General features: G+C 44.2%; 1 protein-coding gene across 1 annotated transcript in view; it reads right to left on the minus strand.

Annotated features, from left to right (window-relative positions):
- Window positions 1-27,201, minus strand: part of NHS (NHS actin remodeling regulator) — a 250,432-nt gene that overhangs the window by 14,478 nt on the left and 208,753 nt on the right. Inside the window, exons 2-4 of the mRNA XM_042809640.1 lie at window positions 13,072-13,224; window positions 8,815-8,948; window positions 596-658 (exon numbers count right to left, since the gene is read on the minus strand). Of these exons, the coding sequence (XP_042665574.1) occupies window positions 596-658; window positions 8,815-8,948; window positions 13,072-13,224 (350 nt within the window). The remainder of the gene's footprint in view (window positions 1-595; window positions 659-8,814; window positions 8,949-13,071; window positions 13,225-27,201) is intronic.

A 27,201-nucleotide genomic window follows, 5' to 3' on the forward strand; every position in this document is an offset into this window, starting at 1 on the left:
GAAAAAAAAGAAAAAAAAAAAGCCCACAAAACCCCAAAGGCTGCCCACACACAGCAGACACGGAGGCTGCACTGGCTGCCGGCTCTGCCAGGATAACAATGGAACGGGGACAAAGCGGGTGAGGTGACCCCACCGCCAGCTCCCACTGCCAGAGCTCCTCCTCAGCACAGGACAGCATCGCAGGGTACCCAGGGAGCAAATGCCCTGGTGCTGCCCCAGCAATCCCTCACTATTGGAAAAAAAAAAAAAAAAAAAAAAAAAAAAAAAAAAGGGAAGTTGGGCAATAACACTGCAGGGAAAAGGAAATGCAATCACTAATGCTATGGGCTCTGCCTTGGTCCAGGCCTTTAATGGGGCAATTGGATCCAAGAGGTGGCTTTGGGGCCACAAGGTCCTGAAACTGTTCTGAGGTGAAGAATGAAGGAGGGAAAAAGTTGTTGTTATTGTGTCTATTGACAGGAGAAACAGAAGAGGAGTCTCTTAGAGCAGTAGAGTTAGCAAATGAAAAGCAAGCAAGAGGCAGGGTGAGGATCTGGAAGGGAGAAGAGTGAGTGAGACAGGGCTGTCAGCAGAGGATTGCTTGTTTTTCCAGTACCTTTCTACTCCATGGGGTCATGTGGCAACACTCAACTGGGGAGGGCGAACGGGTGCTGTTAAACTATAAGTGTGAAATGTAAAAAAGAAAAAAAAAAATCAAATTAAAAACATGCACAAAGAGTTTCTGGTAAAAGCACATTATTTTTGTCCGGATAAACTAGTGTCAGAGGCAAAAACACCCTGAAATTTCCATCTCGACTTCTAGCTCATGCTACTCCACAAATGAGCCCCACCTCATTCAGGTATGCCTACAGAGTTGCTTGGATCCATGTGAAGTCTACACTGATTTCACTTACTCAGATCAGACAAAACTGTAGTGAAATTGGTTCAAACTCCTTGCAGAGACAGACTTAAATTGGACTAAGAATGCCTTGTATTGATTTGGGGAACTCGAACTGTGTACTGCCTGAAGCTGGAGCAGTGCAAAGTGCTTTTCCAATTACACTATAAATGATCTACTTTGTAATATAAGGAATTTTTTTGCCTGAGGTATTTATAAGCTATGGATATAAATAATACTGGTGCTGAGGATGATTTAACAAATATATTGTTCACTGAGGTCTTCTGTAAACTGTGTGACTCGTCCTGTCTTCTTGCTAGATTCCAACACCTGTCGCTTTACCCCAGTCCTATGTGTGTGACTAAAGCCAAGTGAAGCTTTCAAATAAGAAAGTCCTCTAGCAGAGCAGAAAGAGAAAATCAAAAGAGCACTGTTTCCAGCAAATGTTTCCAGCAGGTCCCTCAGACCTCTGCAAAACCATTTCTCCTAGGCTGGGAAAAAGTCCTTATTGTGGGATGAACACTTTTGCTTGAGCAAGAAAAGGTGCGGAGATATTGAGTATGTCAACTAACTAAGTTTGCTCTTCAGATTCGCAAGATTTTTTTCCTTGATCTTTCAGCTGCGTTTCCAGTCACCTGCTTTGAGCAGATTTACCACAGCTGAAAGGGTCAGGTTCTGAAATTCACCTTCTTCCCCTTGGAGGGTGTCAGAGCTCCCTGGGGAGAGCTGAGATGAATGGAGATCAGCGCTGCTAAAGTGGCAAGAGGTCAGAGTATGAAAATCTTTTACATCTTACAGAACTACCATAAAGGCCTAGAGGGTCCCAGTGAGCTCACTGGGAGGAGGAAAATGAATAGGGACTTCCTGCTCCACCGGCTGCTAAGGGCAAGCATCTACGAGAGAAGCAGCAGGAAAGGGTAGCTGGCCTTAGAGGGCTACAGGCTACAGCAGACAAAACAATGGCTGACAACCTGTGTCCTGTTGATGCAGAGCTTTTCTACCTCCCTGTGTGTTCCTCTGCCTTCCTGACTCCTCCATGAGGAGGAGTCGTCCTGGTTATGCATACCCACAGACTTGCCTTGATGTGCTGAAGCCTCAGGTCTCAGCAGGACAAACTTCTGGGATGGAGACTTAACATGGAGAAACACCAAAAATGGGAAAGGCAAAGGCTGACTTACGAGTGTCTCTTCTTCCATCCAAAGGAACAGGAGAAATATCACAAGGGGCTGAGGTGGGCAGCAAAATTTCCAGCTTCTGCTATCACAGCAATGTGACCTTCCACTGTGATCTGACCAAGTAGTCCTAAGGTCACCTACCTACTGACTGACCCTGCATGGTGCCCACTACCAGACAGCTGAGCACAGTGCCATGCAGCAGCCTCGGTGTTTCAATGCCTCTGTGCTTGGGGAGGGAGCAAACTGCTTCTCCTCAAATGTTCTCATTCACTCACAAGACCAGAATATCTCTAAATGTCTTGGGTGAACACATAATCAAGCAAGAAATTATTATTATATATCCAAAGCTGTTCTGGTCTGATGGGCAAATCTGCCATTCGGCAGTTTTCAAAGTGAATTTCTTTTGTGTGGGTGTGCTTGGCAAATAGCAATGGTGATAATCAATCTGTTAAACACAAAGCCCGAATACTTTAAATAGGCATTTTTTTCTTTAATGGGCTAAGATTGCTTTGAAACCAAACTGGTGTGTAATTGCTTGAACAGGGATTTATTCTGCAGTCACTGACAAATGTGAGCATCTCTATTTTCTGCACTATCCCATCATGCAGTTGCAGAGGTGATGGTGTGCTCCTGAAACTGCTTTGCAGTAAAAATCTTGGTTGCATATGCACATGATCTGATTTCTCACTGCTCTCCATCTCTTCAGTGTGGAAGTTTTTGGTTTCTGTGGACTGCAACAAAATCATGAAGATGTCCAGGCCTGAGATCACTGTTATGTTTCCCTAAAGGGAAACAGAAACCAGCGTTGCTGCAGAGCAGTTCAGCTTAAACTTCCCTCAGCACTTGGGATGAGACGCATAACTCTCAAACATTTGTCCCACCAATTTTAAGAGGAGTCTAGCTTTACTTGCAGATACCTAAGTTGGGACACATGAATCACCTTTTTAGCTAATGAAAACCTTACATTCCATCAGTGCAGTGGCAAAGAAGCAATTTGGCAGTCACAAACATGCCAGCCTGGTAATTTATGGGTCTGTCCTTTTTCTTGCTCCACAGCTGGGATCAGGAGGAGGAAAAGAATGGGCCAATGCCACGCAAAAATGCCATTTAATTCCACTCGTTCTATATCTTCCAAAGCTTTGAGATGCCGCTTTGAAAAGCCTGCTGTTCAGGATCTTCAAAGCATCATCATGTACCTGGCCTCCCTGCCTGATAGTGACAGTGTTAATGGAGCTACTGGAATTTCAAAGCTAGTACACAGGACATTTTGGGCACTGTGCAGTGGTGGAGTGAAAAGTGTAAAACCGAGAAAAAAAAGGCTAATTTCTGTTCAGATAATAAAGTTATCGCTAAATGCTAAAGTCTTGTCAAGAGCCGTACACATTTATCCTCAACAGGCTTCTCTAATTCAGTTGTGGCTGAGGTAATTCCTTCCCCACCCCCTGCACTGCTGTGACTGTGTAGGCAGTGTGTACTCTTTAGGAAATGCTGGCAGCCTATGCAGCAGCAGTGCCTGGTGCTGGAAGTCCAGGCAAAACCTGGGTGAGAGCAGGAGGTGGCTGGCAGCATTTCTCTGTTCCTCTGAAGATAATTTCTTACTCCTGCTTCCCATAAGTTACAGCTAACAACAAGCATAAGGGATCAATATTACTTACGACTTCCAGCTTCTATAGTAGTGCATATTGCCTTCCCACTGAAAAAAGTGGGCAATGTACTAGCATACAGCTTCAGTGCTGCCAAGCTTCATATATGGTCCACTTCCAGCAGTGGACAAAACACACGTAGGATGCTTATACAAGCTAGGTGAGCATAGAAATCAGATGCACTCATTAACAGTACATCCCGACTTCACAGCTGAAAGCAGCCATTCCCATACTGACAAGGAGAGAGCAATTGGGAACTGGTATTCAGTCCCACATTCACATGAGGCTGCTCCTGACTCCTTCTGTGGACCTTAGTGCAAGCTCCCTCCCTCCCTTTCTCCCTTTCTCTCCTGTAGGAAAGAAAGCCTGCTGCTTCAGTAACTCAAAGGAGCTCAATCAAATGGTGCTGATTCATATGTTGGAAAAATTAAAGGCCTGGTGAAAGGAGAAGAAATACTAATAAAAGATTAGCAGCTTTCCATTGCTTTCGGAGCAAAGCCAGCTGCTCAATTAGAAAATAACATTCATACCTACAGAGCATCTTTGTCAGGCAGTCAGCTGAAAACAAGAAATACTTCTGACTGTGCTATTTTTGCTGCAAAACACAACTCCGCTCACCTGCTTGCTCTCGACATTTCCCTGTGATTCATTTTCCTCAGGTTTTGTTTTATCTGCTTGTGGGTGTTTCATTTTATTTTGGAGCATCACAAATCCGATCTGTCACTGACAATCCATTAATGATTAATTTGCTGCTCCAATGTTTTGACAAGGTAATGACAAAAATAAGATGTGCTTTCTGACAGAAGTCATGCCACACATGGCATCCCAGCAGATGTACGTACAAAATAATAATCTTACCATACACAGTAGGAGGTATTACGTTCATTGCACAAACAGTGCTATGCAAGTTCATTCTGATGAATAAGGTCATAGAATCATAGTATCACAGAACGGCCTGGGTTAGAAAAGGACCACAACGATCATCCAGTTTCAACCCCCTGCTATGTGCAGGGTCGCCAACCACCAGACCAGGCTGCCCAGAGCCACATCCAGCCTGGCTCTGAATACCTCCAGGGATGGGGCATCCACAGGCCTGGACACAGTACTCCAGATGGGGTCTCACAAGAGCTGGGTAGAGGGGTCAGGTGGTTTTCATTTGTAACAGCTACAGGCAGGATTTGCACACTGAAAGTATGTGGCGCAACTTGTGCCTGGCTCTTAACTGTTATTTTTTTATTGAGGCTTTGCAGAACTTCAGCACAGTGTGTGAAAGTTTGTACATGCAGTTGTGTGCTGTACAGAGCATCCTAAGACAGACCACAGGAAACATTTTTAAATGGCAAAGCTATGGAATCAATTATCCTATGCATTATTTTCTTTTCATATTTGATCTAGCTGATGTCTCAGGGAGAGGCCAAACTTGACTAGAAAGCAACCTCCTGCTTCTTGTCTTCAGATTTCTGCTCAGTGTAATTATGAACAAAATGACACTGCATATTGTGCACTTGTGAGTGTGAATTCCCAAATGCTATTCCTTGCTTGATCTCCCTTATTTTCAGCTGTGCTACGAGGGGTTGGAGAAACTGTGGTTCCATAGCATCTGCACTCTGATCTGCAGCACTGAGATTCTGGAGACTCGCTGGACATGCTTAGTGAAAACAGAAAGAAAAAAAGTGTGGAGAATATGAAAGAGAGTCTGAAATGCAGCTGGAATGACACAGCATCTTCACACTCTGCAGCACTACAGAGAGGGTTGTCATGGGAACGTGTGTAATGACTATTTCCCTCATTTTCCTAGCTCTGTACCTTCCTTGTACTTTCCTCTTCTTTCGCCCCCCCCCCCCCCATTGGCAAAAATGCCTGAAAGAATGATGCTTACAAATCTGTCTGGTTGTACAGCTGCTCTGTGTTGAGTGAGATTAAGCAAGTCAGGGGTTTTTAGCTTGAAAAATGAATGTCTGGGATGAATAGGGAACTAAAATCATGCCTGAAAAAAACAAGAGGGGCATGGAAAAAGTAAGAAGGGAGACAGTGCTTACTCTTTCTCATACTCTAAAAATTAGCAGGGATGCAATGGAATTACGAGGCATTGAGTTTGAAACAAACAAAAGATATATTTTCATACCAATTATTAAAGTCACTGTCACATGCTGTTGAGGCCAAAGGTGTAAATTTGAGGAGGGATTAAACAAGTCTCACAATCAATGCAGACTTGTTGTTCTTTGGTGGTTCTTATTGTGTATTTCATCTCTGGCTCAGCAGCTCCATAACCAATTTCTGCATGAAACTGCAAGGATATATCATGGGACAAGAAGTGGCATAAATCATGCCCCCTTCTTACACACCTTTCTGAAGGATCCCCTTTTGGTGTCTGGCCTAAGCGGACCTTTTATCAGACAAATCAGGGCAGTTTCCCTTACAAGAATAGGCTACAACAAAACAACTGTAAGCACATCCTGCCAGAAACACAAAAAATCCTGGGACACAAAAAATCCTAGAACACCACTGTTTCTACTTCTCTGCTGCTTCAGGACAACATCATCTTATGATGGAATAGTTCAAAATGGCCTTCCAGACGCATTTACACTGCTATCAGTCACTTTGGACTTTAATTCATTTGGTCTTTCTTGGAATATGTGGGACTGACTTTGGCATCTTCCTACAAACAAAAACAGCTAGCCATGCTTAAAAGTGAATCTCCAGCAGGTAAAGTTAATATTCTCTAACTTTACTGAGCAATATGCAACATCTTTGGAAAAGCACACTGCTACTTAATTGGCAGCAATAAAAAGAGCAGAGAAAATATACCAATTTGGAAACCTCAGCTGGTCTCATACATGGGCAGTCTGTGTCTTGGTAGCTTTTAGTACTGATAGATCTCACAGTTCTCACAGTACTCGAATGTTACTCAAAGTCAAGCCACTTCAGTGCTTCAGTGAACATATTTAACGCAAATGCACAGTTTGGAAAAGTCAAACTGTGTAGCTTAAAAATTTCCCAGCTTCTTGTTGACCACTTTTCTAATTTCTAAGAAACAGAAAAGGGTGTCTACTCTCCTCTCATTTAGCAATTCTCCTACCAGCACCTTCCAATGCATTAGAAAAGTGGAATACAGAATAGACTGCTGAGCCACATGTAAAAATTCCTGTAGGACTTAAACATCTTTAGTTCATTGATGAACAGATGATACAATCAACCTGCATCAGATATCAAACACTTCCAGCAGCCCCTGAAGCATATACACATTCGCAGATGCCAAAAAGTTTATGCTGAAAAGGGCAAGTTAGCCAAGAACAGCACCCTTAATTTTCTCTTGTAATGATATCATTAAGTCATAAGGGTTGGCACAATATCAATTAGTTATTCATTGTTGCAGTATCTTGTAAAAATCTCTGCTCAACCTTCTCCCAGACAGAGCATTCATGTGCAGTTTCATCTTGCCTTATTCTGTCCAGAGTTGCCCCATGAACAAGGAGTTCTCTAAAAAGTGGGTCAAGGCACTCTGAAATATTCTGGTTTTGGAATATTTGCACTTCTCAAAGTAGAACATTTCCAGATGCCTTGAAATCCATAGGACTACAACCTCCGAGTCAGCACTTGTTTGTTCCTCCTTCAGTGACCATCAGATCTAGTTGGCTTCCAAAATAAGCCCCAGTACGGGTGGGCACAAAGCTTAATGTTTCCCTCTCAAAAAGAAAAAAGGTGGCCTTGCTGATGAAGCCAAGACATCTGTATTCAGCATGACTTAATTCTGCCATCTAATACAGGACTCAGAGAATTGCTCACTATTTATTATTATTTTGTGTTACACAGATGGAAGTGATGTCTAAAATGCACTGGTTCCAAACACAGAAAAGATTCAGGCTTTTCAACACCGAGTATGCAATTTCAAAAGATATGACTTGTTCTCCATCTGATACTAACTAACAGAGCTTTATGTTCAGTATATTGTCCAAACAATTATCTGTAACTAATTCCAATCCATAATGTAGGGTCACCTCTCCCTTACCTTTCAATGACCCTATAACAGCACTAGCTTTGATGATGACTTACAAAGCAAAAGAATGTAAGCCTGTTTCTCCTTTAAGTCTTTCTTTCCTATTCTGTCCATTAGCATCAGAATATCTGCTTTCATTTGACTCACAGGGCCTGCAAATTTAGCCCGTTCAAAGCCTGTAGTGATAGTGATGCTGTCCTTGAAATTATCCAGGTAAGCAGTAAAAAAGTCAGAATAGTCAAATTAATTGAAACCTTATTATGCATTTCATGCTTTAAAATGAGAAACAAAACTCTGTGGACTGATTAGCTCAAGTTAAGGTTCCTGGGCAGGTGCTTTACACTGTAACTCCTTTAACATTATGGTATTTCCATATGTTTAATATAATGGATTAGGGTGAATGTACTTGGATTTCTAAGCTCAGGGGGTGATAAACCAGTATTCATTTATAATGTGCTCATGGCTGCAGTATCTCTGTAGATGCCATTGTTCCTGTGCCTGCACACATAGATCTGTCCCTACTATGAAGGCTGGCATTGGGCAGATGTATCAATTACAAGACAAACTCAGGTATGACCCACTGAATTTTATTACGATCTCTTAGCCTAGCATAGAATGTAGCCAGTATGACATTTCTGTAGGTCAAGCACCGAGACACACAGAAGTACTACTGTCCACACAAGCACAAAAACTAGTTCCTTTAGAGAAGTGCTGCTAAGCCTCTCTGCACCTGTACAAGCCTCCTGACCGTCCTCAAAACCCATGAGCTCTTGGCTACTGGCAATGACAATTTCAGGGCTGAAATTACAGCACTTACTGAAATGACAGGAGAGTTCTGGAAGTGCTGCCCAAGGCAGGAGCAGAGAACAAAAAGAGCTGTGGAGAAGCATCTGAACGAGTGTGTCCATGTGCTGGCTTTATGTGAAATATCAGGTTTCTCAGTGGAAACTTTCACCCTGTGACTGGCTGCTGGAAGCTGCTACCTGAGCCATCTTACGGGTGAATTGCTAAGACCAGCAATGTTGTGCCTGGAGAGCACTTCTTAAGCAGTGTCATATCTAGGTCCCACAACCCTATTAAAGTGTTCATGTGGGATACTTGTAGCACAGAAGAAAGACTTACTGGTAGAAAGTGCCGGTCCTTTATCGCTTGCCTCTTTTGACTGCAGACCGCAGGGAAGGGAGGAAAGGGAGGAGCCACCACAGAGATGGGCCCTTGGACTTTTTGCTCTCTGTTATCAACTCGGCTTCGATGTTCTGTTTTGGAGGAGAACATAGAGAACATGAGTTTTTCAGAGCATTAAAAACATAAAACATTTCTACTAACTGCGCAACAGAGCTATGGAAAGGACATGGAGCTGAAGTTCTTCCTCTTCTCCAGTGAACACTACTGATGATCCTCAATGAAGATGAAGGAGAGAAGCACTTACTGGACTCTCAGCCCCTCAAAGAGCAGTGCCTATACACCCAGCACTACAGAATCACACAGAATGGCAGAATCACAGGGATTGGAAAGGACCCCTGAGATCATCTAATCCAACTCCACGCTAAAGCAGGTTCCCTACAGTAGGTTGCAAAGAAAAGTATCCAGGCAGGTTTGGAATAACTCCAGAGAAGGAGACTCCACAACCTCTCTGAGCAACCTGTTTCAGATCTCTGTCACCCTCACAGTAAAGAAGTTCTTCCTCATTTCTTGTTGGAACTTCCTACATTCCAATTTGTGCCTATTGCCCTTCATTCTGTTGCTGGGCACTTCTGAAAGCCTGGCTCCATACACTTGACTCCCACCCTTTAGATATTTATAAGCATGGATAAGATTCCCCCTCAGTCTTCTCCAGGCAGAACAACCCCAGGTCTCTCAGCCCTTCCTCACAAGGGAGATGCTTCAGGACCCTCATCATCTTTGTGGCCTCTGCTGAACTCTCTCCAAAAGTTCCCTGTCTTTCTTGAACTGAGAGCACAGAACAGGACACAGTACTCCAGACGTAGCCTCACCAGAGCAGAGGGGGAGGATCACGTCCCTTGACCTGCAGGGCACTCTCTTTTTAATGTACCCAGGACACCACTGGCTTTCATTGTCATGAGGGCACACTGCTTGCTTGTGGTCACCCTGTTGTCCACCACATACCCAGGTCCTTCTCTGCAGAGTTCCAAGATGTTGGACAAAATCAGGCCCTGTACCAATCCCTGGGGAACACCAGGCCTCCAACTAGACTCTGTGCCACTGATCACAACCCTCTGAGCTTTGCCAGTCAGTCAGTTCTCAATCCACCTGACTGTTGATTTATCTGTTTAGTTTACCTAAGTTTACCTACTGGGATGTTATGGGAGAAAGTGTCAAAAACCTTGCTGAGACAACACCCATTGCTCTCTCCTCTTCTACCCAGCCAGTCATGTCATAGAAGGCTACCAGTTTGGTCAAGCATGATTTACCTTTGGTGAATCCATGCTGACTACTCCTGATAACTTTGTTTTCTTCTACTTGCTTCAAGATTATATACTGAATAAGTTGTTCCATCATCTTTTCAGGAATAGAGGTGAGGATGACTGTCCTGTAGTTTCCTGGCTTGTCCTTCTTGCTCTTTTTGAAGGCTGCAGCGACACTGCCTCTCCTTTAGTCCTCAGGAACCTCTGCCATTCTCCATAATCTTTCAAAGATGAAAAGAGAGCAGCCTGGCAATCACTTCTGTAAGCTCCCTCAGCACACATGGCTATCACACATGGTATTCCATGTGGGGCCCATGAACTTGTGTGTGTCGAGTTTGCCTAGTCCATCTCTGACCAGACTCTCTTTGACTAAGGACAAGTCCTTCTTTCCCCAGACTCTCACCTCCTGGGTCTGGGTTTCCCAAGGAGCAGCCTTAGCAGTAAATACTGAAGTAAAGAAGGTGTTCTGTAACTGCCTTCTCGGTGTCCTCTATTACCAGGGCTCCTTCCTCATTCAGCAGTGGGTCCAAGTTTTCTGCAGTCTTTCTTCCTTTTGCTACTGACGTACTTAAAGAATCCTTTCTTGTTGTTCTTGACCTTCCTTGTCTTAAGTCTTCCTCCTTGCATCCTTGCATGCCCTGACAATTTTCCTATACTCCTCCCACGTGGCCAGATGCCATTTCCATATTCTGTAGATTTTCTTTTTCCATTTGGGATTATCCATGAGCTCCTTGCTCATCCATGTGCACCTCCTACCATCACTGCCTGATTTCTTACTCTTAGGGATGCACCCGTCTTGAGATTGGAAGCTGAACTCACCCTGAAAAGAACTTTATACCTTTAATTTCAAGTGATAAATTAGCTGACTTCTAAGTGCTTGGGATACAATGCCTGATTCCCAGTGAGAACTTGCAGCTCCTGTTGCCTTGAAATATCAAGACACATGAACATCTGCATTCTAACCCTAGAAAATGTACCTTTCTGAGGGGAAAGAAAGAAACATAGCCTCAGGTAGTTCTTCCTTCCCTGTCTTGACATCATGCAGCAGTTCTATGGCCCAATATGGAGGAGTCCATCCTGAAAAAGTCACAATCACTCTAATCCCAGCCCAGAGAAGTCTTCTTCCATCATGGGCTTACAATATCCATCTTTCTTCCAAATCAGTTCCAAGTCTCTGAGATTTTCCATGTGAATGGGAGAATGCTTATGGATTTCCTACCTCTAATTTTAGGTGAAAGCTAGGTGAAAGGTAATTAGTGTTTGCATAGAGTGCTGCTGGAAGGGGATGATGTATTCATCTCATGCATATACTATGGTCCAGCCAACCATAGCTGGTTTCCTGATCTAACGTTTAGTTAGAATTACTCCTTAAATAAAGAGATTATGAAACTCTAACAGAAGAAATAGAGCAGAGACAATAAACATATTTAAGTTAAATTTCAGATCACAATTTCATTCTGATAAGTGATATTTAGAAAATAAAATCAAGCAGCATATGACAAGCTGCCTGCTAAACCTGCACATCTGCCTTAGACATGCAGGATGGGCAGCTGCTCAAAGTGCTGCTTAAAAGCAAAGAGGCATTTTTGGTCACTGCCTTCCCACCAATGTCAAGCTTTCTGCTGCCCACCAGATGGCAGGCAGAGATCAGCCTGCTGCTGGGACGACTGCAAAGCTGAGCTGCTGCAGAAAGAAAAGCTCACTTGTGTTCTATTTGAGCACTGCAGTCCTGCTTTGTTGCTCTTTGCAGTGCTCTGAAGATATGCTGCACCTCCAAGATGGTCCTGAGCAAAACTCTGTAGAAAGGCTCATGTGTGAGAATTAATTGGAACATTTCATCCAGCTAACAGATGCTCCATAGATCCCGGTAAGTATTATTATAACCCAATAACAGCAATATACAGGCAAGGCAATGATAGCTGCTGGTGTAAAACATTTCCAACTAGGGAATCTGCAGAAGAACATTTTAAAAGTGACCTGCATGGATTTTCTCCTTTCTTAAGCCACAGAAGAAAGGTGCAGATGTCTGCCTCCAGTTGGGAATCTTCCCTCAGTAAGACAGCAGGAGAAAGCCAGCCTTTGCCTATCTTTTGCCTTCCACTGGTTTCACTCAGCAAAACCCCTGTATGGCAGGGACTCTCCTCCCTCCCTCTAGGCACTTAGCTTCCACCCAGAAAGGATGCAGCCCTCGTCCAGGCTTACAAGCCCCAGGCAGGCATCTCAGATTCTGTGGAGCCTCTCTAATATCACCGGACTCCAGGTTTAGCCCCTGGAAAGTTAAATCACAGAATCACAGAATCACACAGAATCACAGAATTGTAGGGGTTGGAAGGGACCTCCAGAGATCATCGAGTCCAACCCCCTGCCAAAGCAGGTTCCCTACACCAGGTCGCACAGGTAGGCATCCAGGCAGGTCTGGAACATCTCCAGAGAAGGAGACTCCACCACCTCCCTGGGCAGCCTGTTCCAGTGCTCCGTCACCTCACTGTAAAGAAGTTCTTGTGCACATTTGTGCAGAACTTCCTATGCTGCAGTTTCCGGCCGTTTCCCCTTGTCCTGTCTCCACACACTGCTGAAAACAGTCCGGTCTCGCCATTCTGCCCCCACACCTTAGATATTTATAAATCTTCTCTGTCCCGGGACACTGTTTAGCATGTGGTTAGGAGGAGATACGTAGTCCTGTTAAAACACTCAGTTCCTCCATTCTTTGTCAGTGAACTAAATAATTCATACTTGCAATGCAGAAATATTTATTTTAACAGAATGCAAGAATGTAAAATGGAAGAGTAAAGAGTCATTTCAGAACTCCTCTGGTAATCATAAACAAGGCAAAGAGGACATGAGCCTTCTGTAAGTGCCAAAACTTCTTCACCCTAGTTCTGAAACCCAGTGCTGTATTCCCAAGGAGGCATGGTGCTTGAGCTCCTCCATGCATGCATTCAGCAATATTTACCTCTGCGCAGGGCTCGCAGGTGCTGCTTGGCGTGGTGGTGCAGCTCCTCCACACACGGAGGTCTGGTGGAAGGGAGGAAGATATTTCTTTGCTGATGCCAAGGTGCCCGGTAGTAGACACTCAGTTTGCTCTCTGCATCCAGGTTGGAGACGGCTGTAGTAAAAGAGAAGAGCTCCAGGTAAGACTCACAGCACTGAATGCATCAGTCTAGCTGAAAAGCAGTTTCACTTGGAACAACAGTGCCAAGAATGAGCACTGAGGATGTTATGACAGCCCTTATCCCACCAAGTAGCAGCGATTCTTATCTTCTCCATGTTGCTATACCACATTATGCCACTTAGCATTTAGATAACGACTTTTTACCAGATCGCAGATGACTGTAAAGGAGGCAAGCAGGTGTGATGACATAACATAGATGCTGAATGTACGCACTAATTGACTAATAATTCTATGGACGCCAACATGAAAATGCAAAGAGGCCATACAATATTCCCACAGTGACACTTAGAGCAAAGGCAGCAAGAAGCCTGCCTTTCCAGTCTACCCTCTCCTCCTGCCTGTACTGTGCTACTCCATCATGTTACACACGGCTAACTCCTGACACAGGTTGCTAGCTCATTGCCTTCCCATGCATAACGTCCAAGATTAACTGCCCATCCTGCTGAGTGCCGGTAGCTGTCACCTATCAGAAAGGGTTCCTATAATGCACATGGACTTCTGAGGGACAGGAAAACTTCAGTTAGTCCAGCAAAATCTTCTAACTGTCTCTGAAAGTTACATGAAAATACTTCAGGTTTGAGAGGCTTCCTCAAGAGTGACAGAACTTGGAGGAGATGTGCCTAACTCCTGTGCATCCAGCATCCCAAGGGACAGATAAGGAGAGATTTGAGGGATGCCCTGCCTAGCCACCGCACTTCTCTTGGGGAGTGAGTAGGTGAGTGTTTCACTGTCACTAGCTGATTTTACATTTCCTTTGCCCCTTGAGGGTGAGGAAGCACTATTCCTATTTTACAGACAAGGTATTGAGACACAAAGGGACTTGCTCCTAACCCACTTAGGAACCACACGACCTCCATGGGAAATTCATCTTGGGACAAGAACTGGTAAGTACAAGTAGTAGTACTGCACCCATTCCATCTATCACTCAGGGTATGTGATATTCATGATCACAAATTGCACCCTGGAGGCTAATGAAACAGCAGACACAAGCAGTTCCTTCCTATCTCCAGAAAAAGTCTGTCTAGACGACAGCTCTCATAGTTGTCTGTGACAGAGCTAAATAAGTGAGCAGAAAGTTTTACCTACTTAAGAGCTGTTCAGACATTTCATTAGAATAGAATAGATTTCACTGCAATATTTAACTTGCAGAAAGGCTCTTCTGGTTTCGGCAGCAATGTTTTACAAGTAAGATTGAGTGGGAGTTGGATTAACATACTTTGTGTGAGACTCAGATGAAACCAAGCTAACACAATCCCACTACATGCTCACTGTGGTAGACAGGCACTGCTGTTTACAGAAAAAGCAGCATGACCTCCTGGCCACCTGAGTCTTTGCAAACAGACAAACCTGGCAGAGCTGTACCAGAATGAAAATGACGAGCAAATACATTGCTTGTTTCCAAATCATAGAATTGTTAAGGTTGGGAAAAAACCTCTAAGATCATCTAGTCCAATTGTCTACCAACACTGCCCACTAACCCATGTCCCTAAGTATCACATCTACATGTTTCACCTCCAGAGATGGTGACACCACCACCTCCCTGGGCAGCCCATTCTAGTGCCTGACAATTCTTTTGGTGAAGTTGTTTTTTCCTAATATCCAATCTGAAAAGGGCAGTCAGTAATGTGCAGCACCCTGTGCCACAGCCTCAGAGTCCGTACATCTGTGTGCCTCCTTCTCTTGCAGGAACTCTGACTCACTCTGCCAGGGAATATGCCCCACTGACACCAAGACAGCAGAAATATTGTATAATATGCACTGAACTGAATGGCCCTTTAAAATACTGAAAAGCTGGAGTGGATTTTCTAGGCAGATCAGAACAGAAACTTAAAAAAGAGCTGGTAAAAAGAGCTTGCAAAGATGCTGTGAGGAGATGAATGACCTCTGACTGCAGTGCAGAGGCAGAGAGAAATGCTGGGTAGTGCAGGGGACAATGCTGGTCCTGGGACAAAGAAGAATAAACCCATACAGACACAGTCAGGCTGGATGCTGGAGGACCATCCCAGCCTCAGTGCAGTGAAGCTCCGCAACCACCTCTCAGCAAGGGGCAGGAGAGGGAAAAGCCTCCCAGCAAGTGATAGGCCCACATCACTCCTGAGGGAGGCTAGATGTGACCAACTCCAAAAGCGGGCCAGCTTCCTCTTCACCCTTTCTGACTGTTATTTCTGTGCTCCTACAGAGGTACTCAGCCTGGCTCTGCTGCCAGGGCATAGGGCCCAGACATTGCTGCCAGGTGATGGAGCTGTGGGCTTCCAGGGCCACAAGACATCTTGCTCAGGGCACAGGGCTAGGTTTCTTGTCTCTGTTCTGTAAAACGGGGAGAAGGTATCTCCTTCAGCAAGCACTTCCTCTCTCCTGGTGATTTACACTGTAGTCTGTCTGTTTATACAGACAGGTCTATTTATAGTAATAGTAGTAGTAGTAGTAGTAGTAGGCCTATTTATACAGGCCTAGCTTGCATGCACCTCTAGCCCATGAGCATCATCACAATAGGCATAGTAAATAAAGTAACACAGAAAGCGTAAAACCACAGCCTTTAAATTGTTAACAGCTGGACACCAGAATGAATGAGCAAAGAATCCTGCAGAGACACAGGAAAAGCAGCATTTCAGGCATCAAATGAAAATTGCTAATATATTTTTAGTGTGCGCTTTGATCAATTTAGAATATACAAGTGAATCATATAAACCATCACGTTCATTTCATTCTTGAGCTAAGTAATTGTTTTTTTGTCTTGTGGGATGGCAAAACGACAAGAGACCGTTTAAATGGATTCTCCATTACATTTTGTGGATCCATTAATGTTGGCTGGTTTCCTGACAAGCAATGTCAAACAGACATACACTAATGGCTGCTCTCATGAGAAGATTTTCACCGATTCCCAAATAGCTGGTTTATCAATGATGATCATATTTATCAGTTTTAAACTCTTCTTGTCTTTGCATCCTCTTGTTTGCTCTCCCTCCCTCTTCTAGCTAAGCAAACAGAGAATCCTGCTGCAGCAGAACTGCATGTGAATGCTTGAAGGTTGCACAGCTTCAGTGCACTCAGGCGTGGTTGTTCTAATAATAACACCACAAAGGCCAAGCAAGAAAGATTTCTGCTCCATTTATTTCATAGATTCAGGGGTTCCCCTCCCAACTCCGTCTGCTTCTCTAGACGCCCACCTTCCCCCCTCCTCAACTCCTTCTGCTTCTCAACTTACTATTTCTTTATTATAATTGCCATTAAGTGCCAGGGGATTAAAAAAAAAAAAAGAGAGAGAATTTCCTGATTCAAAGAAAACACAATTTGGTGATAGGTGTGAAAAAAGGAAGAGCCTGAAGGGGGTTTCAGTAGAGAATGAGGACATGTCCTATGTGCTCTGGGACAGACTGCCCAGAGCCACCACACCACAAATCCCCACACAAGTAAAGACAAACCAGTGGTTGTCACATTCTCAACAAAGTGCCTTAGGTCCAGAAGGAAAAAAACACAATCAAAACGAATCAAATCAAGGAATAAGTAGTAGTAGAGTAGCAGCAGGATGCTCTCGAAGGTGGGCAGCTGCACCTTTCCAGGTGCTAGATAGGAAGCCCTTCTCCAGCACAGAGGTGGTTCACCTGCCATGTTAGAAACACTACAATTTCCAGCCACTTCAGGTAAAAAAAGGTGACTAGTTTTTTTCATTCATTATAAGAAGAAAACTTTGCATAAACAGGCCTAAGACAGTTGCAGCAGTGGCAGTAGGGTTCACCCAATCAAACTCTTCCACACTGGCTGCATAGGTTGTCAGTGAGCTGCTGCCTTCTGAGTCTGTGTGCAAAGCATGCAAGAAAATGAATTCTGAACAAGACTGGTTCATCTCAAATACTAGATAATCTAGCAACACATCCAACTCCATCATGCATATTAGTGCATAAATGTTTCATTGAGGCAAGTGCTGAGTCTGATGTGAATTTTATTTATAGCTCTGCATGTCTCGAATGCATATTCCCCTAAGTACTAGTGTCTCTGCTGTAAAATCCAGGGGGTTTACGCCTGTAAGGCTGACAAGAACCTACAACCACTTCTTTGCTGCACATGTCCCACATTCCGTGCGATATACCAGCAAGCTCAGCACTTTCCAAGTGGCTCCCTCTTTGTCTACTGCACCAGTAGAGAAGTGCAGTGGGTGCCTGGGCTTACCGGCAGGGACCAGTGCCTGGAAGGACAGAGACCGGAGCACCTCTGAAGTGGGATAATCTGTTTTCTACACCCATGCATGCACCCAAATATCTCCCTTGGTCTTCACCTACTTGCTAACTCAGACCTCATCCCATGGAGCTGCAGATAGCTATTTGGATCAGCCCCCTTCTCATCACATCTTTATTAAGGATTCAGAAATGCCTGTGCAAAGGGGCTTCTGCTCCTTGCAGATAAGGCTCCTGACTCTTCAGCATTTCAGCCTCCCAGCTGAGCAACCACCTTACTGTAACTCCAGGATCTATATGCACAAGCATGTGCATGCACACAATGCCTCTCACACCTCTGGAGTCAGAAATGTATCCTGACAGCTTTGGCTTAGTGCACCCCAGTGAGAACAGGATGCCATCCTCTTTCCCCGCCAGAAGGAAGCAATGATTTCTGTCCATGTTGGTGTGAAGCAGTGCTTGACAGTGATGGCTTTTTCTTCTGAAGTCCTCGTACTGGGAGTGACATGAGGTGATGGCAATGAGGCAGATGCTTGGCACCATGGGGACTGTGTAGGACCCTGCCCTATTCTTCTGTCCCCAAACAGACTGGTGCATGGTTCAGCAACACCAAGGCATAGTGGAGCCAAGGCAGGTTGCACCAGAGCGTGGACAGGGCTTCTTAAACACACTTCTCTCAGAAGATTAGAGACAACCAACTCGCGGAAACAAAAAGCCGCTTGCTAGAGCCCCTGCCTCCTCTTCTTTACGACTCCTGTGCATCTCTGGGGTTTGTTCAGTGTCAGGATAGGGTCCCCTCATCCTCTCTTACATCATTCTTGCCTTCCTGGTGTGTGTTTTTTTCCCTGGGGGCACTATTCAGTGCACGTGTTTCCTTTCCAGTCTTCCCAGTGCCCACTACCTACTGGACTGACCCCCATTTTTAGAGAGTCTGCTTCTAGACTACTTCTCAAAGCTGGCACAGCTGTATCTACGTGGGCCATACCTGCCCATGAAAGCAGGAGGGGAGACACAACAACGCAAGATAAGCCTTTGGCTACAAGCGGGCAACAACAGGAGCACAATTATTATTCTGCTCTACACTCATGGATGGACAGTTTGCAAATTTTTCAAACTCAGGCAGAAAGGCACTGACAGCAGAAACTGCTGAGAAGGACCATGATCTTTTACACTCTTTGTTTTACTTCTTGCCAGTACTTTGAAACACCGCACGTTTCGACCACAATTTCTTAGTGCATCACTGTGACATTTCTCTGCCTCCAATTATTCCATACATATGGAAATGACAACTATTCAGGAGGAAAAAAAGGACAAATGGACAAAACCCCATCCATCTTCAGCATTCAGTTATCTGGGAAGATGAAAACATTGGAAAGCGTATGATTTAGATGTCATTTTCATGTGCAGATCCCTGAATTTTGCATTTACCTGGTATTCGGTTAACTGGCACAACAAACAGACACAATTCAAGAGGGCTGGGAAGTCTGCGATTCTTATACAAGTAAGAAGATTATACTGTTCAGCAATATGCACTTATGTGCAGAGTGCCACATGCTAATCCCATTCTTGGCTTTGCTGCCTTCAATCACTGTTGGCTGTGTTTGAACATATTTTTAACTGCTTTCACTAACTGTCAAATAAGTTACAGTGGAGAGACTGGGGCTTGTTATTTCAAAGTCTTTCAAAGCTGTCACTGCAGGATAGACAGTAACCTCACAGAAATGCACAGTATTTTTTATGTTTAAGGCTTAATTCCTGTGTAGCTTCTCTAGCCAGTGGTTTCTTCTTCTCCTTTTATTCCTGTTCTCTAGTCTGTGCTTTCCACTGCCTCCAAGAGTGGCTGGGAGAGAAACAGCTTTGTGCTCTCAGCTACAAACAGGAGCAAATGTAGTCACAGATAGAAGGTTTCTGTTGGGGGGTTTGTTAATAGAATTGCCCTTCTCACCCATAAGCCAGACTGGAGAGATGAATGGCATTTTTATTCTAGGTGCGCGTGTCTCCTTATTAGACATCTTCATGAATATGTGCAATTGTGCATATGCCCCTACCCCATTCACACCAGATTCTGCACCAATAAAATCTCCCCAGTGCACATCCCATCTAATGCAGAGTGACAGCAAGCACTGGAGGGAGTGCAACACACTTATCTATTAATAAACAACTGAAACGTTCAATAATGTATGCGTAGCCATGGTCCTTGTTCTGCCACAGCAGCAGAAAGTCCATCAGGGAAAGCAGGTTAGTAAGTGAGAAACAAAACTACTAATCTGGCCTAGCTCTATTCCCAGGGCAGCTAAAGACTTATGACTAGATAAAAGTTTTCTCAGTTGTGCACTTGTATGCATGAAATTAAACATTTAACTGAGTTCTACTTCTTCAGAGACCATGACCCAGCTGGTCACTCATGCCACAGCTTAGTGGTTCTACCAGAGGGCTGAAGGTTGAAACGATACAAAAGGCAGCATCAGAGCTGCCTGCAGGAGAATGGTACATAAGGCAGACAGCACCTGAGTCCTGCTAGTTTGAGGTTGCTGGATCTAATGGTTAGGCTGGCATGCTGGCAGTAGGGATGATACATCAGACATGCGCATGCACACATATATGTGTTTATGTACACACACATCACAGCATGTAACTAACATCTCCAGACCTCTCTCGATCCCACATTCTTCATTAGCTGAAAGCACTTCTTTCAGTCTGGAGCTCTTTCAGCACGTTTCAACACAGATTTCTTCACACTGACCTTCTCATTACTCCCACTCTCAATGACATACAGTAAGATAGTCTCTTGTCTCCAGCAGCGCAGCGCATGTTCTCTACAATACGCTCAGCAAGTGTATTTAAACATCCTTTCCAATTCTCTTACAGCTCTGTTATTTTTCTCCTACACTGACTCATCCTCAGATCACTACTAGGTTTGCCCTAGTTGCTCCAGCAGGTCACCATCTTGCTCTGCTCTTTAAAACACAGAAGAGTGCAGCTCACTGTGATGTTGCTCTCAGATCAGCCACCTGGACTCCACATGCACTCAAGAACATAGCTTTACAAAATTCATTTATTATCCTATCTTCCTTGGTTAATATTTACCTTCAAGATCTTGTGAAAAAACACACTCATGCTACCCAGATATTTTTATCTGAAGTACTGCACACACATTTTTGTCATAGGACAGCGTTTCAGAGTCATTTTAATGCATTTTGCCTATTTCTCCTATTCAAAACATTCAATCCCCATGCATACTTCTATCTGAATATTTCTATCAGAAGAAGAAAGCTTTCCCGTGCTAGCCTTTTGTGTCCCCACCAAGAATTCTCCTTCCGAGAGCAGAGGCTTGTGCATCAGAGCCCCTGTCTCCATGTCAGCATCCACAACACAAATCCTGCTGTAAAACACTGGGGCCTTAAAAAAGCACAGGGGAAGATGACACTTGACATAGAATATGCTGTGTTCAGCATATTGGAAGATAAGATTCAGGTGACTTATTTGAAGAACAGCAAATACATTTCCATTTTCCTTGAAATCTTCATAAACTACAGTCTTCCGTCAAAGCTCTATGAGTTAGTCTCCATTACTCTTCTCCATTTGGCTCAGGAGTGTAATATAGCATCAATTACACCAACAGTGCAATGATACACACACCTGTCTCTTGGACAGTCAATTAAGGACATCAACTTATTCTACACAGGGCATCAAATGGCCATCAGCAGCTGACAGCGTTTTGTTTACTACTGACATACACTTCATTCAAGATGATAACCTAGAAGGAAAAGAGCCCTATGGCCCCACTGTTTCATACTCCTAGTCCCTGATGTGCTTTCCTATAGGTCATGATCAAGTCACCTGTCTGGAAGGGCAACATACTCATTATAGAAGAAAAACACAAAGAAATGCGAACAACAAAACCAAACCAAAGACAAGTTCAGCCTGGAGAAGAAAAGGCTCTGGAGAGACCTGATAGCGGCCTTTCAATATCTAAAGGGGGGTTGTAAGAAAGAAGGGGAAAGACTTCAGCAGAAGATTTGTGTCCTGTTGTGAAAAGGACAAGGAGAAAAGTTTTAAAATGGAAAGCGGGGAGATTTAGACTGGATGTAAGGAAGAGGCTTTTTTACCTCTTATACAAGAACTCCCCCAGTAAGGGTTGTGAAGCACTGGCACAAGTCACCCAGAGAGGTGGTAGGAGCCCTATTCCTGGAGACACTCAAAATCAGACTGGATGGGGTTCTGAGCACCTTGATGTGGCTGTAAGCGTACCTGTTCATTGCAGGGCAGTTGGACTAGATGGCCTATAAAAGTCACTTCCAACTTTTAAGATTCTATGAATATTGTCATGAGTTACATTTTGTATCTACTGTAAAAGTACTGGGGATTATTTTTTCTGTGAATGTTTTCCCCTATTACTATTTTTAAAGGTTCCTGAGACCTCATTTATTGTATGTGAACTCACAACATTCACTATCTGTCCTCCAGGAAAAAACAAAACCAAGCGTCCTTATTATTTGTGAATAATGGTAAAAAAACAAAAGCAAAGTGCCCTTATTATTTGTGAATAATGCTAACTGTCATTAGCAAGGCCATTATGATAAGGAATTAGAAAACAAGGTCATCCCTGGGTGACAAATACCTGAGCACATGTTGGAGGTGAGAGGGGCTGCCCTGCAAAGGTTTGCCTGAGAGGGACGAGAGCAGATTTTCCTCATTGCCAATAGCATGGGGAAGCCAGTAACCAAGATGAGAAGCTGTTCCCAAGCAAAAACTAAGACTGAAGACTGGTAACAGCTGACAAGGAGATGGCTGAAGTATTTTTTTGCTTTGCACTTCTCTGATAACTGCTCACCACACAGCCTTCAAATGTTCGGTTTGGTAGGAGGGGATTGGGGAAGCAATGTCTCTCCCACTTTAAGTGAAGATCAGGCTCATCAAGTCTCTGGGTCCGGATGAGATGCATCCCAGAGTCCTGAGGGAATTAGCTGATGTAGTCACCAAGGCACTCTCAATGATATCTGAAAAGTCATGGCAAGCAGGTGATGGCCCTAGGAACTACTGTCCTGTCAGTCTCACCTCTGTGCCAGGAAAGATCAAGGAGCAGATCCTCCTGAAAGCTATGCTAAGGCACATGGAAGACATGGAGTTGATAAGGGAGAATCAGCAAGGTGTCACCAAGGGCAAATCCTGCTTGGCCACCATAATGGCCTTTTATTATGGTGTCACTGTCTCAGTGGACAAGGGAAGACCCACTGATGTCATCTATCTGGAATTCAGTAAGGCCTTTTACACGGTACCCCACAACATCCTTCTCTTCAAATTGGAAAGACATGGATTTGAAGGGTAAACTGTTCAATGGATGAAGAACTGTCTGTGGGATCAAGTCTAGAGAGCGGTGGTCAATGGCTCAATGTCTGGATGGAGAACAGTGATGAGCGGCATGCCCCACAGTCAGAGCTGGGACCGATACTCTTTAATTTCTTCATCAGTGACACTGACAGTGGAGTTGAGTGCACTCTCAACAAGCTTGCAGGTGACACCAAGCTGCCCAGGGTGCAGTCAACACATCAGAGAGACGGGATGCCATTCAAAGGAACTCGACAGGCATGAGCAGTGGGCCCAAGTGAATCTCATGAAGTTCAACGTATCCAAGTGCAAGATCTAGCAGCTGGGTCGAGTCAACATCCACTACCAATACAAGATGAGGGATGAAAGCATTGACTGCAGCCCTGCCAAAAAAGGCCTGGGGACACTGGTGGATGGGAAGCTGGACGTGAGTCAGCAATGTGCTCTCACATCCCAGAAAGCCAACCACATCCTGTGCTGCATCAAAAGAAGCGTGGCCAGCACGGTGAGGGAGGGATCCTGCCCCTCTACTCTGTGCTGATGAGACCTCACCTGGAGTACTGCGTTCAGATGTGGAGTCCTCAGTAGAGGAGAGACATGGACCTGCTGGAGCACATCCAGAGGAGGGATACAAAAATGATCCAAGGGATGGAGCACCTCTCCTATGAGGACAGGCTGAAAGAGCTGGGGCTGTTCAGCCTGGAGAAGAGAAGGCTGAAGGTGACCCAGTAGCAGCCTTTCAGTATCTAAAGGGGAGCTATAGGAAAGAAGGGGACAGACTCTGTTAAAGAGTCTATGGTGACAGAACAAGGAGAAATGGTTTCAAGCTTAAAGAGGGTAGATTTAGGCTAGATATACAGAAGAAGTCTTTTACAATGAGGGTGGTGAGACACTGGAACAGGTTACCCAGAGATGTGGTAGATGCCCCATCCTTGGAGACTTTCAAGGTGAGGCCAGAAGACAACCTGATCTAGCTGTGAATATCTCTGTTCATGGCAGGAGAGTTGGGCTAGATTATCTTTGGAGGTCCCTTCCAATTCTAAGTATTCTATTATTCTTTGATTCTAAGTTCACACAGAAAATGAACAAGCACAGCCCTGGTTCTCATCCACTGACACAGCAGGTAGGCTGAGAAATCAAGCTCTCAAAAGTCAGGAACAACAAGGCATGTGTTAAGAGCAGAAATGATGGCTAGTATTTCACACTTTTTCCTCTCCATCAGTCTTTTTCAGTATGCTTGGCTAGATGCCCTGAGCAATGCTTAACTGCTAGCTGAGGTAAGCAGCATCAGTGTCTTCCAATTATATATAGTAAATAATAGGCTACTATAGTGTTCCTCTGAATTACTCACAGGCATCTGGGGGAAGATAGAAAGTCAATCATCTCCAAGGGACTGAGGGCAACTCTTTTCTCTTCCCCAGGGAAATATCCTTACAGCTCCTGCAGTTCCATCACTTTTTTCCTACAGTGGGACTGAGATACATGGCTTGCTTCCAGGTCTCTGTTCCTGGGGTCATGACTATACCATGCAGCTTCTTCCCCAGGAAAGCAAGGCAACTTGTACCTTTGCTCAGGCAACACAGTCCACATACACAATGCTACAAGGTGACTCTCATGCCACCCTGATGATAGTCCTGCTCAGACCTAGCACAGAGGCGCAGCTGAAGATACAAATAATTTATGAGGCAGCTCTTCCAGTGTTCTTTCAATGAAACTCTTCCTCAACTCAGCAAATACCTAAGTCATTCATCACTGCTCCTCTCAGATGTTCCTTTTGGCCTCAACCTCGCAAGTGATTTATGTGAGCGTACAGTTCTGTACAACCAACTTTGAACTGGGCGTGCAGAGCACCTAGCACAAAGGAGCTCTGGGCCAGAAGGGGAGGTCTGATTTCAATACTGTCTGGCAACATCCTTCTTCAGACCCACTTCTGACGTGACGTTTCTGTAAAACATTACAGCAAGCAGGGCCATAAGAGTTCAGAAAGCCACTCTGAGCACAGATGAGAAGAAATAATATGGCCAGCTAACTTAGAGTTTCACTTGTTGAAATAATACTGAATGTAGTCTTTATTATATAAGGACAAGGAGAACTGCCTAAAAATATACATTTTCCTCTGCCCCTTCTATGTTTTCTCAAAGCAATAGATTTTAACCAAGAAACCTGCTTACAGAGGGATTCTTGTTAGCCTTGCAAGATGGGGAGAGAGTATAGTAACTTTTCCTTCCTCAAGCTCTTTGTTTCCTATCAAAAACTTACTCCAATCCATGGTACACCATGCTGCTGCATACACAAACGCCTGTGCAGGCAGAAGCACCTCAAGTTACAAAAGGCACAGCAGGAAAACCAGGGCTGTGGCTAGCCCCCTTCCATCAGGGCCAGCTGCACCACCAGACACAGCCCAAAATCACCACCCAGGCACCAGATCATACCCAAACACTGCAGCATTTTTCAACAGGCTTAAAGGCTAGAAATTGGCCCTTAACTGGGAAAAAAACAAACATGTAATGATATATGGAATGGACTGTAGTACTTACTGTATTTTCAATATACAAATGCACAAAGCCACTGTGACATACTGGATTACTTTACAGAAGGAGCCCGTTCAGATACCGTTTGGAAATTTTGTCATGATACTGTACCTATAGACTTCAAAGTGAATAACTTACATCGAGATAAGCTATTCTTCTGCTGTTGTTATTGTTTGAGTAACATGTTCTCAGCTTGCTCACCTTAGGCACTAATATTTTTCTGTAGTGTTACTCTATTTTTCTACTGCATTTCAGGTCCCTGCATACTTAAAATGGTAAACAAGCACCAAATGGTAAATGCTAGCTTGCAGATAGCTGACTGGTGAACACTGTTAGCTGCAACCCCTTGCACAACCCCGCAGGGGATGCAGACCTGTTACCATGCCAGCTACGGAGCTCCTACAGCTCAGAGTAACCTACTAATCCCCTGCTTGAATTGAGACGTCACAGCCGACAGCAAATAGCACATAAAATGCAGCTTGAGAACATTCAGCCTAAAACAAATTTCATTTACTTCTTGTAAAGTGTCAAAAAATGTTAATAAAGATTATAACATATGCCATCCTTTACTGTTATAGCTAGTACCGTTTTCTGAGCAAAACCATACTCTACTGTCTGTACTCACATATATATTGCTAAGCTGCATAGTTACACAGGAAAAACTAATTGAGTTCTAATGTTTTTATTTATGAACAGCCACAATTTCTGAAGAGCTCCAGGATTTGTCAAATGCTGCAGGGCTGTGGGCCGTTCTCTGTCAAGAGCTTCCCGTCAGAGCATAACAGCGAACAGCAAATTCTTGCACATTTATACCTCATCAGTGTTTGTGTATGTGCTGGACCAAATATAATGCAGCTTTCAACACTACAGTTTCAGCATAAAGAATATGTCAAGTGGCAAATGAGTGGTTGTTTAATGCACATATAAAATCATCACCTGGTTGTACACATTATTATGATCATGTACTGAGCACTACACATGAAGAATGAAAACAGAAAATGCAATTACATGGATACATGTCACCAGAAAAGTGCAGAAGCATCAGGTCCATGTCCAGTGATAACTATCAATTACATTACTGAGGAATGATATCGGCCTGCAACAGTGGACAGGAAGCCTTTGAACTCTAAACTGGAAGCAGCGATGACAAATTAAAATAAACTGCAAGAAATAACTTGCTCTAGAAGCCACAGGAAAATAAATTAAACTAGGATATACTTTCCAGAAAAAAAAAAGGAATGGCAGTAAGGAGAGGGGAAGGAGAGCACCGTCACTGAAATTATCATGCAGGAAGCGTAAGTAAAAATGTGGCCGTCAAGTAGAAAACTGTGTTTGATCTTAATGTATCATGTGTTGAGTAGAATGGTGAATCACGGGAGAAAGCACCCCAGGGAAGTGAAGATTTTTTCACAGGGAGCAGAGCTGACAACATTCCCAAGCATAAAGCAGCAGACAACAGAACGTACAAACAAAACTAGCTTTCCCCAAGGGAGATGTGTCTCCCTGCAGTATTTCTATAGCTTGCAGACATGCTCCCCTCTGATCTTGAGTATGAGTGAGCCTTGGTGAGCTCCAAATAATCTTATGGAGGAGCCAGTGCTGCTCTGGTCACTCTGGGAGAACTATGAGAAGATGGACAACTGTCAGTCCAAGGCTCAGTGCTGGATTCAGGTGTTTGGATCCCACAGGTCCCTGTAGAGAGCCCTTGCAGGGCTGAAAAGCCATCCTGCAGTCCTCGGCTTCCTGGTGACATCCAGCCAGCGATCAGGCACCACTGTGTACACAGACATGAGGAACCAAACAGCCTTCCTTCCAACACAAACTGACCAATGCCATTGCCATGTCAGAGCTTGGCTGTTTTCATAGACTGTGATGATGAG

The sequence above is a fragment of the Centrocercus urophasianus genome, unplaced genomic scaffold (assembly GCF_019232065.1).
Source record: "Centrocercus urophasianus isolate 14NV4802_14NV808 unplaced genomic scaffold, USGS_Curo_1.0 seq_12, whole genome shotgun sequence".
In the NCBI taxonomy this organism is placed as follows: Eukaryota; Metazoa; Chordata; class Aves; order Galliformes; family Phasianidae; genus Centrocercus; species Centrocercus urophasianus.